Below are 20571 nucleotides of genomic sequence, written 5' to 3'. Positions count from 1 at the left end.
GTTTGACAGAACGATGCAAACAAAAAGATCATTCCTGGTACTCTACCCATCCTCAAAGAGAGCTGCATGAGCACAGAGAGAGACTCCAAATATGATAAGAACTTCATCTATGAAGCATTTTTTTTCATGCATTACGCTCAAATTGACTTCCCTACACCTGTATCCACTCCAGATTGAAAAGTGGCTGGTAAGTCTGGCATGATCTAGAAGCATGTGTTCTCCCCTCTCTCCCGCTGGGCAGAGGAAGGCCAAAGACGATGATGTCACTGCCAAAACAATGTCTCATTCAGCCAGGGGCTGACGGGCAGGAAGCAGGCTCTCGCTTAAACGATAACATCTGCAGAAATACAGAGAGCGAGAGAGAGAGAGCTGCTATCTATCAGAACTATTAGAAATGTACTGAGCATGTATAAGTCCCTAGTGCAGAGAAGAGCTAATGTATTTTGGAGTTGGAACACATGCCAGCTTCACTCATTCTGGAATCCATCCTGGAATTCAGAATGATCTCTAATGCCATCAGTTCTAGAATTCACCACAGCCTTTAGAATGTTGTGTGTCACACATTCTAAAAGGAGGCACTTAGCTCCATGATATCCTGCACTGATTCAGAAGTGGAACACCAAGTGATCAGCAGAACATTATCCCAGCAGTGATCTCTGACAATCTGATAGGATTTGAAACATTAGACCCAGAGACTGTGGTCCTGTTGGGATAGTAGAATGGCTCCTGACCTGTGGCCAGGTCTCATGCTCCCATGTGTTTCACATTACCACTCTATATGGGAGAACATAGCTATGTGATAATGGACCTGGTTTACATTTTTTGGCATGAACTCAGACACAGGTATTGCAATGTATATAAACTAGATGCTAGCATGCTTTCTCTAGGACAGGGGTGGGCAACTCCTCCAGGGCCTGACTGGTGGCACACTTTTTCTCCATCCCTAGCAAACACAGCTGATTAATCAAATTGTATTCTAAACTGAAGAAAGTCAGGTGTGTTAGCTGGGGCTGGGGCACCAATCAAGCCCTGGAGGACTGGAATTACCCAGCCTGCTCTAGGAATTGATTCCATTCAGGATTCTGTGTAGGTTGAATGTGGTGGTCATAATCTCAGCTCCATGGCATAGACCCCCATCTCCTGCAGCCTTGGACCTGTAGCACAAGCCCAGCCAGACCAGACCCCCCTGCTAATGAACCTCAGCCGGCCTGGCCATATCACTCATGCCCCCTGCTGGATGTGAGCTTCACTAGACATGCTTTAGTAGTGGATAGGCCAGAGACTTATCTTGAATGATATCTGAGTACTGCACTTTGATTCACCTAAATCAACCTAGCTTAAATTGATAGCCAACCAGCCACAACATGTGACAACCTACTACTGACCCACTCAACATATCCCTAACCCTAGTCATAACCCTAACTGTAACCCTAAACCTAACCCTAGTCATAACCCTAACTGTAACCCTAAACCTAACCCTAGTCATAACCTTAACTGTAACCCTAAACCTAACCCTAGTCATAACCCTAACTGTAACCCTAAACCTAACCCTAGTCATAACCCTAACTGTAACCCTAAACCTAACCCTAGTCATAACCCTAACTGTAACCCTAAACCCTAACCCCTAGTCATAACCCTAACTGTAACCCAAAACCTAACCCTTGTCATAACCCTAACTGTAACCCTAAACCTAACCCTAGTCATAACCCTAACTGTAACCCTAAACCTAACCCTAGTCATAACCCTAACTGTAACCCTAAACCTAACCCTAGTCATAACCCTAACTGTAACCCTAAACCTAACCCTAGTCATAACCCTAACTGTAACCCTAAACCTAATCCTAGTCATAACCCTAACTGTAACCCTAAACCTAACCCTAGTCATAACCCTAACTGTAACCCTAAACCTAACCCTAGTCATAACCCTAACTGTAACCCTAAACCTAACCCTAGTCATAACCCTAACTGTAACCCTAAACCTAACCCTAGCTTCAAGTCCACACCCCGGCTCAACTCTAACCGTAGCTATTAATCTAACTCTAACTCACTCAACCCACCATAATTCCCCACCCCTTTGCCCCTGCCTTGCCATCTTACCTCATAGAGTTGGGTATGGCTCCAGAACCCTCCGCTCCCCCCTGGGTGTTCATGTGAAACCCATTTGGGATGGCCCATCGGCCAGGCTGGCTCAGGACAAACTCCGACCTGGTCCCGGTGATGGTGGTCCGCAGTGGGCTTCCTCCAGATCCAAGCCCACGGCCTGCAGCACTCTCCCCAGCCTCAGGCTCTCCTTGCTGGGCCTCGGGTCCAGCCTCGCTTCCCTCCTGCTCCATGACAGTGGCTAGTTCCAGCTCCAGAGGCTCAGGGCTCTGGAGAAAGGACCTCTGCTGGATGAGGGGGGTGAGCGGAGCCTCGAAGCTGACACAGCTGTCTGTCTCGTCTGTGAGTGACAGGACATCCAGGGAGTCTAGACTACTGTAGCACGTCCCCCCACGAAGAAGCGCAGACTCAACAATACGCTCAAACGTCGAGCTGAAGCCATCCTTGTTGTCCATCCCGCTCTTCTCCCTCTCTCCCTCCCCGTCTTCCTCATCTTCCTCTTCCTCCCCCTCTATGGCGACAACATGCTCCACGATGCGTTCAAACACAGAGCTGAAACTGTCCTGGTTCTCCCTTCCCTCCCCTTCCTCCTCCTCCTCTTCCTCCACCTCTGTGTCCGCCAGCTCTACGGAACACTCGAAGGTGGAGCTGAATGTGTCCAGGTGTTCATGGATGACCTCCACTAAGCCGCCTCCTTCTCTTTCATCTTCATCATCTTCATCATCCTCCTCTTCATGCCCTTTGATTCCATTCTCAGGTCCTATCCCATTGTCCATCCTGTATGGAAACATAGAGTATAATCGGAATAAAACGTTTAATTAAATAGCTACACACTCATCTCAGTCTGTTGAAGGATGTTCTATAAATGATCCCACCTATACATTCATTCATGAGCACACTAGTCAAGGACTGCTCATGTCTGTTGTACTGACCTGACTATGTCCAGAGACTGTGGTGGGTCTGGTAAGTCCTGGTCCTGGTCCTGGTCTTCTTCCTGATCCTCAGGTGGTGGTGGTGGAGGTAACTCCTCCTCACCCTCCTCCACCACCTCTTCCTCCTCACAGCCAGGCTCGCAGGCTGGTTCTGACTCCTCTGTGGCCTCTGTGTTCATGTTATCCCCCTCCATCTCCACCTCCTCCTCCCTTTCTTCCCTCTCCTTCTCTCTCTCTAGCTCTCCGTCTGGCTGACCACCCCCTGCATCTATCCTCTCATCCCCCACTCCATCTTCTTCATCACTTGTCTCTGCCATACTCTCTCTCTCTTCATGCACCTCTCCTTCTCCCTGCATCACTTGTTCCACTCCCTCGCCTACCTCGTCACCCTCTCCCTTTCCACTTTCCTCACCTTCTCTTTCTCTGTGTACTTCCCTTTGTACCATAACACTTTCCTCCCCTTCCTTCTCATTGGTCCCCTCTATCCCCTCCACCTCCAGACCTTGCCCCTCCAGCCCTTGGTTTGTGGCTGGCTTCTCTGCAGGGTGGGCTGGCGTTTCCCCTTGGCTGTCTGGGGATGTAGGGGGTTCAGCCTGAGGGTGTCCCTGCCCCTCCTGGGTCATGGTGCCTAGGTGTGTGGGGGAGTCCTCTGGAGCCGGGGCGGAGACAGAGAGCTCTGGATCCAGGACTAGGGAGGACTGACCGTCTGGCGGAGAAAGAGAGAGAGGAGAGAAAGGAAGCACAGGTGAAAAAGAGAAGAAAATAAACTAGAATAAAAAGGAGAGCAAGTAGGGGGGAGGGGAAGGGTTGCTGTCTGATACAGTCATTTCATTATTATTAGCCTTAATTGTAATACGGTGGTCACCTTGGAAAGGAACTCCCAGTATTTGTGCATGTGTGTGGGTGTGTGTATGTGTGTACGTGCTTGTCTCAATGTCTGTGTGTGTGTCTAGAATGATATCTCCTCTAAAGAACAGTTCAAAAGAAGGGGAAAACGAGGGGCACAAGAAGGAGAGCGAGAGAGAAAACCAGCAAAGGAAGATCATTTTAAAGCCCCTTCAGATCCATGTCAAAAGGATACATCTGACAGTCCTCTTTTCTCCAGAGCAGCAGGCCTTTAATCCACACAGCAGCTCCTCTACTCCTCCTCACATCTCACATCACATCTCACATCACTCATTCACTGCTTCATTTCTTCTCTTTTCACAGCTGAATGGCTAACACAAAGCACTCCGGTTAAGTGCCCTGCTCTGGGGTTCAGATGCTGAATGCCCACTGGGGATTTAAACCTGCAACCTTATGGACACCAGGCACCAGTTTCTATTGGAACATCAGCTGGAGATGGGCAGTGAGTCTCACTCTTCATTGGTCTAGGTTGTGTTTCATTAGGCTGGTAGCAGCACCAGCATAAGATAATGTGGCTAATGTATTATCGGACTGTAATAATGTGATTTTGGTATTTTATTTTAGCAGTCAGTGTTCCTGTTATTGTTTGGCTGTAATGTAATTGGGTACTGTACAGAGAACAAGGCTTTTGGAACAAAGAACTCTTCCTGAAATTATAGTCAATTTTGGAGGAGCCGCCATTCCATCTTCCCATTTATTGTTTTCCCTACTTTTATGTAGCCACAATAATAAAGACAGAGTCTCTGTGCAATGACCTCGCATTGTCTGCTGATTCATCAGCATTAATAGACCGGCGGATAACCTACGGCCTTACATTAGTAGGTGTAAGCATATTTGAGGTACGTGTTGGAGTCGGTTATGATTTGCTTACAACTATGTCTCCAACCTCCCAACCCTATGGACCAGGTTGAACCTCCCAACCCTATGGACCAGGCTGAACCTCCCAACCCTATGGACCAGGTTGAACCTCCCAACCCTATGGACCAGGCTGAACCTCCCAACCCTATGGACCAGGTTGAACCTCCCAACCCTATGGACCAGGTTGAACCTCCCAACCCTATGGACCAGGTTGAACCTCCCAACCCTATGGACCAGGTTGAACCTCCCAACCCTATGGACCAGGTTGAACCTCCCAACCCTATGGACCAGGCTGAACCTCCCAACCCTATGGACCAGGTTGAACCTCCCAACCCTATGGACCAGGTTGAACCTCCCAACCCTATGGACCAGGCTGAACCTCCCAACCCTATGGACCAGGTTGAACCTCCCAACCCTATGGACCAGGTTGAACCTCCCAACCCTATGGACCAGGTTGAACCTCCCAACCCTATGGACCAGGTTGAACCTCCCAACCCTATGGACCAGGTTGAACCTCCCAACCCTATGGACCAGGTTGAACCTCCCAACCCTATGGACCAGGTTGAACCTCCCAACCCTATGGACCAGGTTGAACGTCCCAACCCTATGGACCAGGTTGAACCTCCCAACCCTATGGACCAGGTTGAACCTCCCAACCCTATGGACCAGGTTGAACCTCCCAACCCTATGGACCAGGTTGAACCTCCCAACCCTATGGACCAGGTTGAACGTCCCAACCCTATGGACCAGGTTGAACCTCCCAACCCTATGGACCAGGCTGAAGTAAAGAGCAGACTAAAATGAATGACATAACCACATGAAGCAGATACAACAAGTGACATGCCGAGTCAGACACATTTATTTCGACAGTATTATCACACCCACATGCCTAGTCCCACATTACCACACTCCAACGCACACAACCAAAACACCCAAACACACGAATAGACAGCCAAATACAATCAAACACTTATATAATCAAACATCAAAGCTATGGATGTTCTGCCTCTATTTCTCACATGCACACACACCTGCGCTCTCGGTTATGTTGTTGACAGTGTTGTTGGGTGTGACTCGCCTAAACAGGAGGACAGCTATGTAGAGCAGCAGTAAGAGCCCCACTGCTCAGGAGCTGGCAGATGTGTTCCTGTACCCGATGCCCATACCCCACCTCACATTGTTATGCACTGTGTGTGTGTGTGTGTGTGTGTGTGTGTGTGTGTGTGTGTGTGTGTGTGTGTGTGTGTGTGTGTGTGTGTGTGTGTGTGTGTGTGTGTGTGTGTGTGTGTGTGTGTGTGTGTGTGTGTGTGTGAGAACTACTACTGAGAACTACTACTGATAATTACTACTAAGAACTACTACTGAGAACTACTACTGAGAACTATCACTGATATTACTACTGAGAACAACTACTGAGAACTACCACTAAGAATTACTACAGAGAACTACTACTGAGAATTACTACAGAGAACTACTACTGAGAATTACTACAGAGAACTACTACTGAGACTTACGACTGATAACTACTACTGACAACTACTACTGAGAACTACTACTGAGAATTACTACTGAGAACTACCACTGAGAATGACAAGTTATTCAACAGGCACAATGTTATATATACAGGAAGCATGTTATATACACAGTTAGCATGTTATATCTACAGGCAGCATGTTGTACCTACAGGCAGCATGTTGTACCTACAGGCAGCATGTTGTACCTACAGGCAGCATGTTATATCTACAGGCAGCATGTTGTACCTACAGGCACCATGTTGTACCTACAGGCAGCATGTTATATCTACAGGCAGCATGTTGTACCTACAGGCACCATGTTGTACCTACAGGCAGCATGTTATATCTACAGGCAGCATGTTGTACCTACAGGCACCATGTTGTACCTACAGGCAGCATGTTATATCTACAGGCAGCATGTTGTACCTAAAGGCAGGATATTATATTTACTGGCAGCATGTTGTACAGTGAGGGAAAAAAGTATTTGATCCCCTGCTGATTTTGTACGTTTTCCCACTGACAAAGAAATGATCCGTCTATAATTTTAATGGTAGGTTTATTTGAACAGTGAGAGACAGAATAACAAAAAAAAATCCAGAAAAACGCATGTAAAAAATGTTATAAATTGATTTGCATTTCAATGAGGGAAATAAGTATTTGACCCCCTCTCAATCAGAAAGATTTCTGGCTCCCAGGTGTTTTTTACACAGATAACGAGCTGAGATTAGGAGCACACTCTTAAAGGGAGTGCTCCTAATCTCAGTTTGTTACCTGTATAAAAGACACCTGTCCACAGAAGCAATCAATCAATCAGATTCCAAACTCTCCACCATGGCCAAGACCAAAGAGCTCTCCAAGGATGTCAGGGACAAGATTGTAGACCTACACAAGGCTGGAATAGGCTATAAGACCATCACCAAGCAGCTTGGTGAGAAGGTGACCACAGTTGGTGCGATTATTCGCAAATGGAAGAAACACAACTACTACTGAGAACTATTACTGAGAACTACTACTGAGAATTTCTACTGAGAATTACCACTGAGAATTACTACTGAGAACTACTACTGATAATTACTACTGAGAATTACTACTGAGAATTACTACTGAGAATTAGAACTGAGAACTACTACTGAGAACTACTACTGAGAATTACTACTGAGAACTACTACTGAGAATTACTACTGAGAATTAGTACTGAGAACTACTACTGAGAACTACTACTGAGAACTACTACTGAGAATTACTACTGAGAACTACTACTGAGAATTACTACTGAGAATTACTACTGAGAACTACTACTGAGAATTACTACAGAGAACTACTACTGAGAATTACGACAGAGAACTACTACTGAGAACTACTACTGAGAACTACTACTGAGAACTACTACTGAGAATTACTACTGAGAACTACTACTGAGAATTACTACTGAGAAGTACTACTGAGAACTACTACTGAGAACTACTACTGAGAACTACTACTGAGAACTACCACTGAGAATTACTACAGAGAACTACTACTGAGAATTACTACAGAGAACTACTACTGAGAATTACAACAGTGAACTACTACTGAGAACTACTACTGAGAACAACTACTGAGAACTACTACTGAGAACTACCACTGATACTACCACTGAGAACTACCACTGAGAACTACCACTGAGAACTACTACTGAGAATTACTACTGAGAATTACTACAGAGAACTACTACTGAGAATTACTACAGAGAACTACTACTGAGAATTACGACAGAGAACTACTACTGACAACTACTACTGAGAATTACTACTGAGAACTACTACTGAGAACTACCACTGATACTACCACTGAGAACTACCACTGAGAACTACCACTGAGAACTACTACTGAGAATTACTACTGAGAACTACTACTGACAACTACTACTGATAATTACTACTGAGAACTACTACTGAGAACTACCACTGATACTACCACTGAGAACTACCACTGAGAACTACTACTGAGAATTACTACTGAGAACTACCACTGAGAATTACTACTGAGAATGACAAGTTATTCAACAGGCACCATGTTTTATCTACAGGCAACATGTTGTATCTAAGGGCAGCATGTTGGATCTAGAAGCAGCATGTTGTACCTACAGGCAGCATGTTATATTTACAGGCAGAACATTTTATCTACAGGCAGCAAGTTATATCAACTGGCAGCATGTTGTATCTACAGATATCATGCTGTACCTACAGGCAGCATGCTATATCTACAGGCAGAACATTGTATCTACAGGCATCATGTTATATCTACAGGCATCATGTTATATATACAGGCAGCATGTTATATATACAGGCAGCATGTTATATATACAGGCAGAACATTGCATCAACATGCAGCGTGTTTTATCTACAGGCAGCATGTTGTATTTACAGGTAGCATGTTGTATCTATAGGCAGAACATTGTATCTACAGGCATCATCTTATATCTACAGGCGTCATGTGATATCTACAGGCAGCATGTTATATCTACAGGCAGCATGTTAAATATACAGGCAGCATGTTGTATGTACAAGCATCATGTTATATATTCCGGCAGCATGTTATATATAGAGCAACATGTTATATATACAGCAGCATGATATATATACAGGCACAATGTTATATATACAGGAAGCATGTTATATACACAGTTAGCAAGTTATATCTACAGGCAGCATGTTGTGTCTACAGGCAGCATGTTATATCTACAGGCAGCATGTTGTGTCTACAGGCAGCATGTTGTGTCTACAGGCAGCATGTTGTGTCTATAGGCAGCATGTTATATCTACAGGCAGCATGTTGTGTCTACAGGCAGCACGTTGTGTCTACAGGCAGCATGTTATATCTACAGGCAGCATGATAATCTACAGGCAGCATGTTGTGTCTACAGGCAGCATGTTGTGTCTACAGGCAGCATGTTATATCTACAGGCAGCATGTTGTGTCTACAGGCAGCATGTTGTATCTACAGGCAGCATGTTATATCTACAGGCAGCATGATATTTCTAAAGGCAGCATGTTGTACCTACAGGCAGCATGTTATATCTACAGGCAGCATGTTGTACCTACAGGCACCATGTTGTACCTACAGGCAGCATGTTATATCTACAGGCAGCATGTTGTACCTAAAGGCAGCATATTATATTTACTGGCAGCATGTTGTACAGTGAGGGGAAAAAGTGTTTGATCCCCTGCTGATGTTGTACGTTTGCCCACTGACAAAGAAATGATCAGTCTATAATTTTAATGGTAGGTTTATTTGAACAGTGAGAGACAGAATAACAACAACAAAATCCAGAAAAACACATGTCAAAAATGTTATAAATTGATTTGCATTTTAATGAGGGAAATAAGTATTTGACCCCCTCTCAATCAGAAAGATTTCTGGCTCCCAGGTGTCTTTTATACAGATAACGAGCTGAGATTAGGAGCACACTCTTAAAGGGAGTGCTCCTAATCTCAGCTTGTTACCTGTATAAAAGCCACCTGTCCACAGAAGCAATCAATCAGATTCCAAACTTTCCACCATGGCCAAGACCAAAGAGCTCTCCAAGGATGTCAGGAACAAGATTGTAGACCTACACAAGGCTGGAATGGGCTACAAGACCATCGCCAAGCAGCTTGGTGAGAAGGTGACAACAGTTGGTGCGATTATTCACAAATGGAAGAAACACAAAAGAACTGTCAATGTCGCTCGGCCTGGGGCTCCATGCAAGATTTCACCTCGTGGAGTTGCAATGATCATGAGAACTGTGAGGAGTCAGCCCAGAACTACACGGGAGGATCTTGTCAATGATCTCAAGGCAGCTGGGACCATAGTCACCAAGAAAACAATTGGTAACACACTACGCAGTGAAGGACTGAAATCCTGCAGCGCCCGCAAGGTCCCCCTGCTCAAGAAAGCACATATACATGCCCGTCTGAAGTTTGCCAATGAACATCTGAATGATTCAGAGGACAACTGGGTGAAAGTGTTGTGGTCAGATGAGACAAAAATGGAGCTCTTTGTCATCAACTCAAATCGCTGTGTTTGGAGGAGGAGGATTGCTGCCTATGACCCCAAGAACACCATCCCCACCGTCAAACACGGAGGTGGAAACATTATGCTTTGGGGGTGTTTTTCTGCTAAGGGGACAGGACAACTTCACCGCATCAAAGGGACGATGGACGGGGCCATGTACCGTCAAATCTTGGGTGAGAACCTCCTTCCCTCAGCCAGGGCATTGAAAGTGGGTCGTGGATGGGTATTCCAGCATGACATTGACCCAAAACACACGGCCAAGGCAACAAAGGAGTGGCTCAAGAAGAAGCACATTAAGGTCCTGGAGTGGCCTAGCCAATCTCCAGACCTTAATCCCATAGAAAATCTGTGGAGGGAGCTGAAGGTTCGAGTTGCCAAACGTCAGCCTCAAAACCTTAATGACTTGGAGAAGATCTGCAAAGAGGAGTGGGACAAAATCCCTCCTGAGATGTGTGCAAACCTGGTGGCCAACTACAAGAAACGTCTGACCTCTGTGATTGCCAACAAGGGTTTTGCCACCAAGTACTAAGTCATGTTTTGCAGAGGGGTCAAATACTCATTTCCCTCGTTAAAATGCAAATCATTTAAAAACATTTTTGACATGCGTTTTTCTGGATTTTTTGTTGTTATTCTGTCTCTCATTGTTCAAATAAACCTACCATTAAAATTATAGACTGATCATTTCTTTGTCAGTGGGCAAACGTACAAAATCAGCAGGGGATCAAATACTTTTTTCCCTCACTGTATCTACAGGCAGCATGTTCTATCTACAGGCAGCATGATGTAAGTTCAGGCAGTAAGTTTTATATACAGGCACCATGTTAAATCTACAGGCAGCATGTTATAACTACAGGCGTCATGCTATACCTACAGGCAACATGTTATATCTACAGGCAGCATGTTGTATCTACAGGCAGCATGTTGTATTTACAGGCAGCATGTTGTATCTACAGGCAGCATGTTGTATCTACAGGCAGCATGTTGTATCTACAGGCAGCATATTTACACCTAAAGGCAGGATGTTGTATATACAGGCAACATGTTGTAGCAAAATGATGTATCTAAAGGCAGCATGTTGTATCTAAAGGCATCATGTTGTATCTACAGGCAGGTTGTTGTATCTACAGGCAGCATGTTGTATCTACAGGCAGCATGTTGTATCTACAGGCAGCATGTTGTATTGACAGGCAACATGTTAATACTACAGGCAGCATGTTATACCTACAGGCAACATGTTATAACTACAGGCAGCATGTTGTATATACAGGCAGCATGTTGTATCTACAGGCAGCATATTACACCAAAAGGCAGGATGTTGTATATACAGGCAACATGTTGTAGCAAAATGATGTATCTACAGGCAGCATGTTGTATCTAAAGGCATCATGTTGTATCTACAGGCATCATGTTGTATCTACAGGCAGCATGTTGTATCTACAGGCAGAAAGTTGTACCTACAGGCAGAAAGTTGTACCTACAGGCAGCATGCTGTATCTACAGGCAGCATGTTGTATCTACAGGCAGCATTTTGTATCTACAGGCAGCATGTTTTATCTAGAGGCAGCATGTTGTATCTACAGGAAGCATTTTGTATTTTCAGGCAGCATGTTGTATCTACAGGCAGATAATTGTAGCAGCATGTGTTATCTATAGGCAGCATAGCGTATCTACAGGCAGCATGTAGTATCCACAGGCAGCATGTTTTATCTACAGGCAGCGTGTTGTATCTACAGGCAGCATGTTGTATCATCAGGCAGAATGTTGTAAAAACAGGCAGCATGTTGTATCTACAGGCAGCATGTTGTATCTACAGGCAGCATTTTGTATCTACAGACAGCATGTTGTATCTACACGCAGAATTTTGTAGCAGCATGTTGTATCTACAGGCAGCATGTTATATCTACAGGCAGCACGTTATATCTACAGGCAACATGTTGTATCTACAGGCAGCATGTGGTATCTACAGGCAGCATGTTGTATCTACAGGCAGCATGTTGTATCTACAGGCAGCATGTTGTATATACAGGCAGCATGTTGTATCTACACGCAGAATTTTGTAGCAGCATGTTGTATCTACAGGCAGCATGTTATATCTACAGGCAGCATGTTATATCTACAGGCAGCATGTTATATCTACAGGCAGCATGTTATATCTACAGGCAACATGTTGTATCTACAGGCAGCATGTGGTATCTACAGGCAGCATGTTGTATCTACAGGCAGCATGTTGTATCTACAGGCAGCATGTTGTATATACAGGCAGCATGTTGTATCTACACGCAGAATTTTGTAGCAGCATGTTGTATCTACAGGCAGCATGTTATATCTACAGGCAGCATGTTGTATCCAGGGGCTGAAATCGCGGGGGGGACGGGGGGGACACGACCCCCCCATCCTGGGAAAAATATGATTTGTCCCCCCCAATATATCACTGAAACATAACTATGTAATTTAAATAATATTAATAATACGCAATGAAAGCAATTGTGCTGATTATAGACACTTAATAGCGCGTTTTTAAGTTTCAAAAGATTGCGACCCCCCCACCCTTTTCCTCACAATGGTTTGATCCACTGGCAAGGTAACAGAGGGGTCGTAGCAACTGTCTGAAAGGCACTCAATGAACGTAACTGACGTGAGGTTAATCCAGTCAATCGCGCACACACACTAGCTGAATATGCAGAGCTAGTGCGCAAATATGAACTATTAAGCTAGCTAGTACCTATTCCATTTATGTGGCCTCGTCAAAGATGGAATCTTTGCTATCGACAATTTATTCCGAGATCAGCATGCAGATTATGTAAGTTAGTGCTTCAAAGTCCCTGTGATAAGGTTAGCGATAAACTGAAGTCCAAACTGAACAGAACTACACTCTCTTCTACCATTGTCTTAAATATATTTAATGGTCTCGTTGCAAAAGCTAAATTTTCGCAAGGGAACTTTTATTTATTTATTTTATTTAACCCGGGTAGCAAAGATTATAGCAAACACCACTGAAACTGAATTGGTGCTCGCTAGCTTAGCATATGTTGTGTAAATGGTAAACTCATACAGCTGTCAACTCTTGTCATTTTAATCCGTTTCACATTTGCTAGCTACCTTTTAGATCGAAGCCCAAATAGAATGATAAAAGATAAGATGATAGAAGCCCATCTCCTACTGTAAATAACCTGCACACACTGTGTGTGTGTAGCCAGCCAGCCAGGTAGAAAAATAGCAGAAAAATAAAAGACGGACATCAGAGTATTTTTCAGTACACCAAAACGCAAAGTAAGAACCCTAGTAGCCTAATATCTCAAAGACTAGTTGATAAAATGTTCATAAGAAAGAAATGAAATTCTAATGGAAATGTTTCACAATGATGTCATTAGGCAGAGCAGGCAACAGATGGCACACAGACAGCAGAGTTGGGGACAGATATGCAGGGACAGGGAGTCTCAGGTAAGTTTGTTGAGTCTTTGTTTGGCAACATTATGAAAGGTTCTCCATTTTTTTTACTTGTAAAATAGGAACATAATTGGAAAATGCCATGGATACCCCCACTCTCAACTTAAACTGGTGACTGAACTAAGATTTGTTAAAGGCAATGGTATTGCTGTTGTGAGTAGTTGTGTAGTTTTGGGTACCGGTAGTTAGGAGTACGGCAAACACCTTATTTCTTTGGTTCCTCAATATACATTTACTATATTACAATGTAGGCTATGTGTTACAGCACTACTTTTGGTGTCCCCCTCAGGAATTGCTCTTGAGAAAATTTCATGTAATTGTCCCCCCCAAAGTTGATATCAGATTTTCGCTCCTGGTTGTATCTACAGGCAGCCTGCTGTATCATCAGGCAGAATGTTCTATATACAGGCAGAATGTTGTAGCTAAATGTTGTATTTACAGGCAGCGTGTTGTATCTACAGGCAAAATATTGAAGCAGCATGTGTTATCTATAGGCAGCATGTTGTATCTACAGTTAGCATGTTGTATCTACATGCAGCAAGTTTTATCTACTGCAGCATGTTGTATCTACAGGCAGCATGTTGTATCTACAGGCAGAATATTGTAGCAGCATGTTTTATCTACAGGCTGCATGTTGTATCTACAGGCAGCATGTTGTATCTTCAGGCAGCATGTTGTATCTACAGGCAGCATGTTGTATCTACAGGTAGCATGTTGTAGCTACAGGCAGCATGTTGTAGCTACAGGCAGCATGTTGTATCTACAGGCAGCATGTTGTATCTACAGGCAGCATGTAATAACTACAGTCAGCATGTTATACCTGCAGGCAGAATGTTGTATCTACAGGCAGCATGTTGTATTCCCAGGCAGAATGTTGTATATACAGGCAGCATGTTGTAGCAAAATGATTTATCTACAGGCAGCATGTTGTATCTACAGGCAGCATGTTGTATCTACAGGCAGCATGTTGTATCTACAGGCAGCATGTTGAATCTACAGGCAGCATGTTGTATCTGCAGGCAGCATGTTGTATCTTCAGGCAGCATGTTGTATCTACAAGCAGCATGTTGTATCTACAGGCAGCATGTTGTATCCACAGGCAGCATGTTTCATCTACAGGCAGCATGTTGTATCTACAGCCAGAATGCTGTATCTACAGGCAGCATGTTGTATCTACAGGCAGCATGTTGTATCTACAGGCAGGATGTTGTATCTACAGGCAGCATGTTTTATCGACAGGCAGCGTGTTGTATCTACTGCAGCATGTTGTATCTACAGGCAGCATGTTGTATCTACAGGCAGCATGTTGTGTCTACAGGCAGCATGTTGTATCTACAGGCAGAATATTGTAGCAGCATGTTTTATCTACAGGCCGCATGTTGTATCTACAGGCAGCATGTTGTATCTTCAGGCAGCATGTTGTATCTACAGGCAGCATGTTGTATCTACAGGCAGCATATTGTATCTACAGGCAGCATGTTGTAGCTACAGGCAGCATGTTGTATCTACAGGCAGCATGTTGTATCTATAGGCAGCATGTTAAAACTACAGTCAGCATGTTATACCTGCAGGCAGAATGTTGTATCTACAGGCAGCATGTTGTATTCCCAGGCAGAATGTTGTATATACAGGCAGCATGTTGTAGCAAAATTATTTATCTACAGGCAGCATTTTGTATCTACAGGCAGCATGTTTTATCGACAGGCAGCGTGTTGTATCTACAGGCAGCATGTTGTGTCTACAGGCAGCATGTTATATCTACAGGCATCATGTTGTATCTACAGGCAGCTTGTTGTATCTACAGGCAGAATATAGTAGCAGCATGTTGTGTCTACAGGCAGCATGTTGTGTCTACAGGCAGCATGTTGTGTCTACAGGCAGCATGTTGTATCTACAGGCAGCATGTTGTATCTACAGGCAGCATTTTATATCTACAAGCAGCATGTTGTATCTACAAGCAGCATGTTGTGTCTACAGGCAGCATGTTGTGTCTACAGGCAGCATGTTGTATCTACAAGCAGCATGTTGTATCTACAGACAGCATTTTATATCTACAAGCAGCATGTTTTATCGACAGGCAGCATGTTGTATCTACAAGCAGCATTTTGTATCTACAGGCAGCATGTTTTATCGACAGGCAGCGTGTTGTATCTACAGGCAGCATTTTGTATCTACAGGCAGCATGTTGTATCTACAGGCAGCATGTTGTATCTACAGGCAGCATGTTGTATATACAGGCAGCATGTTGTATCTACAGGCAGCATGTAACTACAGGCAGCATGTTATATCAACAGGCAGCATGTTGTAACTACAGGCAGCATGTTATATCTACAGGCAGCATGTTATATCTACAGGCAGAACGTTGTATGCACGCACTGTAGACATTATAGCCAGACATACAGTAGCCACACAAACACTCGCACACGCATACACACACGCGCACGCACACACACACACACACACACACACACACACACACACACACACACACACACACACACACACACACACACACACACACACACACACACACACACACACACACATACACACACACACACACACACACACACACTTCAGTATACTGGCTACAGTTGCTGGCTCGGTGAGTGAGTCTTTCCCCAGCGCATGTCATTGTTCCTTAAGGCAGACGAATACAAATCACCCTAATAGCCACTCCATCCCAGTGAACCATGAAAATCTGCATCTCACCCTGATATGTCACTTCTATTGCATCAAGGTCAGACGTCGTGTTGCATTGTGTCATTATAGCTCTTTACAATGACTTCATCTAATTCATGCCATGGCATCAATCTTATTGTAACCCCGATTTTCTTTTTTTTTATTGGCTGCTAATTCACTTTTTTCCTAGAAAATAAATGGAAAGGGGAGGATGAGACTGGCGAGAGGGAGAGTGAGAGAGAGAGGAGAGAGTGTGGGAGAGAGAGAGAGGCGAGAGAGTGGGAGAGAGAGTGGGAAAGCATGTTAGGCAGCGTCTTGTGTCTGGGGACTGGCTGGTGCAGGGGTGTCTGCACTGGCGTAGCACACACTCCTGCATCTCCCGCAAGGCGGGGGGGCCCACAAGCTTTTGGGGGCCCCCAACCCCACCCCAGAGGTCGGCCTCCCAGATATAACATGAACAGCTCATGAGCTATGAAATGTTTAGAATTACAGGAAATTACTTTTAAAACTGCAAAATTTTCTCTCAGCCTCATGGCAAAATGTGTCGCAGCGAGTGGCGCAGCGGTCTAAGGCACTGCATCTCAGTGCTTGAGGCGTCACTACAGACACACTGGTTTGAATCCAGACTGCAACACAACCGGCCGTGATTGGGAGTCCCATAGGGCAGCGCACAATTGGCCCAGCGTTGTCCAGGTTTGGCCGGTGTAGGCCGTTATTGTAAATAAGAATTTGTTCTTAACTGACTTGCCTGGTTAAATAAAATGTAAAACATTTGTAGAACAGCAGAAAATTTGCTCAGAGATTCTTGAAAGATAACTTTATTTTTGTAGTTTCATTTATTTAATTTTGTTACGCTATTTTAGCTTAAAATGTACATTCAGGGCCTTCCGAGTGGCGCAGCGGTCTAAGGCACTGCATCGCAGTGAATGAGGCGTCCATACAGACCCGGGTTCGATCCTAGGCTGTGTCACAGCAGGTCGTGACCGGGAGACCCATGAGGCAGCACATAATTGGCCCAGCGTTGTCCGGATTAGGGGAGGGTTTGGCTGGCATTTCCTTGTCCCATCGCGCTTTAGCGATTCCTTGTGGCGGGCTGGGCACCTGCAAGCTGACTTAGGTTGCCAGCTAGACGGTGTTTCCTCTGACACATTGATGCAGCTGGCTTACGGGTTAAGCGAGCAGTGTGTCAAGAAGAAGTGTGGCTTGGCAGGGTCATGTTTCAGAGGACGCATGGCTCTTGACCTTCACCTCTCCCAAGTCTGTAGGGGAGTTGCAGCAATGGAACTACACTGAAACTACCAATAGAAAATTGGGGAATAAAAGGGGTAAAAGAAAAAATATAAAAAATACATTTAGATTTAGGGGAAGTTTATAAGGGAAAATATTTGTTTTGGGAATTTTCGAAATGCTCTCAATATTATTCATTTCCATGTCGGCTCTATAACTGGAAATGTCCTTGTCCAGAGCAAAGGATTCCAATTTAAAACTTTTTTTAAGAAGTGTTTAAAATTCTAAAAAGGGACAATAATGGATACTAACTGAACAATTATCTTATGTAGTTCCTTGCAATTGCATTCTGTGACTTTAAAGAATATTTATCTCAAAACTGTGATTCCTAAAAGATAGGAATTTTGGTTCAAATATGTTACATTCAATTAGGTTTTAGAGTCGTAAAGCAACTGAGGAAAAACAAAATTGCTACTGTGTATACCACTTGAAAGAAGAAATTCAATTTTTGTCAACTCCTTAAGACATCAACTCCGCCAGAGTGCTGAAATATCTGATAGAATGGTTATGGTTATGTTTTTATTGGGGACTTTCAAATGAATCATTTTCCATATTTTACAAATATTTGATTTGAAATTTTAGTTTTAGAAGCAAACATGTGTCTGTTTTTGAGTGTCTGTTGTCAACTCTGTCAGCAGCTTGTCAACTCCATCAATATTTTTTGGTCAATATTCCGAAAAAGTATTTTAATCACTATTCTACAACATATGCTTACACAATTGAAGTATTTGCTGTACTATACCTAAGGGATAATGTTTGCTTTTTAAATGTTATTTTATTTTCTGAATCTATAAAAGCATGCCAAAATGCTAAGGAAATGTTTGGAGATTTGCATTACATATTTGAATAATCTAATATTGGAATTGAACTATCAAGGCCTTTAAACACTTGTTGGACAATAATTGTAAAAATGAAATGCTTTTTTATGATTTTATGGTGTCTGATGAGTTGATATGAATTAAGTTAGTGGCATTTGTTCCTTTATATGGTTTGATAGCTGATACTTTGGTCTATCAAACTATATATTTTAAATGTTGTTAATATAAGACAATTATTTGTGGGAAAATTTTTTGATTGTCCCATCTTTCAAGAATCCCTGAGCTCTAAAACAGCTAAATGTTCTCTCAGCTTCATGGCTAAATGTGTAAAATAGCATGAGCTTAGCTATAATAGTCTTCCCCCCCCCCCACCCCCCACCCCCACCCCACCCGTCTAACAGCGCTACGCCACTGGGTGTCTGGATGTCTGACGCCTCGATTGAAAGGCTGAATTAATTTGCGAGAAGAGAAGCACTTACAGAGGGTTAACAATTGGGCTGTAAATCAAAACGTTATTTAGCCGTGTATTCAAATGAGCCCAGGTTTTCAGGACAGGAGACTTGACGTCCCAAGAAGCATTATTACAATGGATTTAGACTTGATGGATAAATACTATAATTAAGATAATAGCGGCTCGTGGCTCAGGGGTGAGAGGACTGTTATCAGACACCTGTTCCGAACAACCAATCTTTAGTAGGAGTGTGGGACCCACAGCACTGGGCAATCCTGTAGCCTACATCTATCTTACCCACAAAATATGTGCCCTGGAATAGCTAAAAAAAATACAGAAACACAAGACAGGCTGCTCTGCACACACTCACACTCTTATTCACACAGACAGATCCCGCGCGCAGCCTAGATGCAGACATATTCTCCCAACCTCCTCGAGCAGTAACCATGACAACAGGATGGTTGGGAGACACTGCTCGCGTTAAATGAGACCGGTGCTTTTCTTTTTCTCTCCAAAATAGACCTTGGTAGCTTTTCAAGATCGGCCCACCTTTCTCCCTCTGCTCAGTTGAGGGAAGAAAACCCCATAAACAAAACCCCGTGGCCCACACACTGCATATTAACTCAATAGACAGAGAGAGTCCGAGACCCCCACCGGTAGACTAAAACGACAGTAAGAAACATGCATCCCCTTCCACTTTCCTCTATGCATTTTTGTCCTGGTACAAGGATAGGGATTTTGAAAAGAAAGCCTTTCAGATGTCCCATTTAATCTGATTCCAGATTATTAATCGGATGGCTATATAGGCTTTGGTTCTTTATCGAATTAAATCATTTGTGAACGCAAAATCTATCTACAGCCTAGCGATAATAACATTACATTCACAACAATATCAGGCATCCAGTATTGCACTCACCAACAAAATGCGTTGAATCAAAGGTAGCCTGAAAAGCCAGTTCTGCACTGCAGGTTTAGGTTGTATTCTCTCTCTGTCCATCCATCCACGCGGGGGAACATAGACCGTGGGTCTGTTTGGTTCTTCCCGACTGGTACCGTCTAATCTGCCCAGCAAGCGACTCCTCACAGCACGGACTCTGGCGGTACAGTAGGCAGTCTCGCCTCCACACACTGGCTCGGGCATGGGGGAGGTCCAGCCGGTGGGAAATGGGTAGACCGATTGCGCGTGGATGGGGGCGTCTGTGTAAACGAGCGGATGTGCAGTCGCGTCCCTCTCCTCCCCTGCTGCACGCGAGGAGCATCGATCTCCAGTCTCCAATCAGTGTTCTGAGGCGCGCTGGCAGAGTGGAACTGTCTGTCTCGGGCCTGTGTTATGATTCCAGTTACCACTAACTCAGGATGGAGAGGAGGTTTGGCTTACATATAGCCACATAAATACATACTCTTTTTAGTCATTTGGCTATAGTTTACATGGGGCAAAGGGCCTTTATCAATGTCTCTTTATCCCACTGTCTTTATTCCAGTGTCAGCATATCAACATAGATGACACATGCACTGTTATGTTATGTAAAACAGGATACATGG

The 20571-nt window shown here is 44.1% G+C and overlaps 1 protein-coding gene across 1 annotated transcript in view; it reads right to left on the bottom strand.

Moving 5' to 3' along the window:
- Nucleotides 1–20243, bottom strand: part of LOC106612116 (PH and SEC7 domain-containing protein 2) — a 59837-nt gene extending 39594 nt beyond the window's left edge. The window contains exons 1-3 of the mRNA XM_045724117.2: nt 19946–20243; nt 3032–3737; nt 2097–2876 (exon numbers count right to left, since the gene is read on the bottom strand). Of these exons, the coding sequence (XP_045580073.2) occupies nt 2097–2876; nt 3032–3654 (1403 nt within the window). The 5' untranslated portion in view covers nt 3655–3737; nt 19946–20243. The remainder of the gene's footprint in view (nt 1–2096; nt 2877–3031; nt 3738–19945) is intronic.
- Between the last annotated feature and the right edge of the window lie 328 nt (nt 20244–20571).

This window comes from Salmo salar, chromosome 09 (assembly GCF_965601325.2).
Source record: "Salmo salar chromosome 09, fSalSal1, whole genome shotgun sequence".
NCBI lineage: Eukaryota > Metazoa > Chordata > Actinopteri > Salmoniformes > Salmonidae > Salmo > Salmo salar.
Note: the sequence above shows the minus strand (reverse complement) of the source record. Positions and strands in the feature narration are given on the sequence as shown.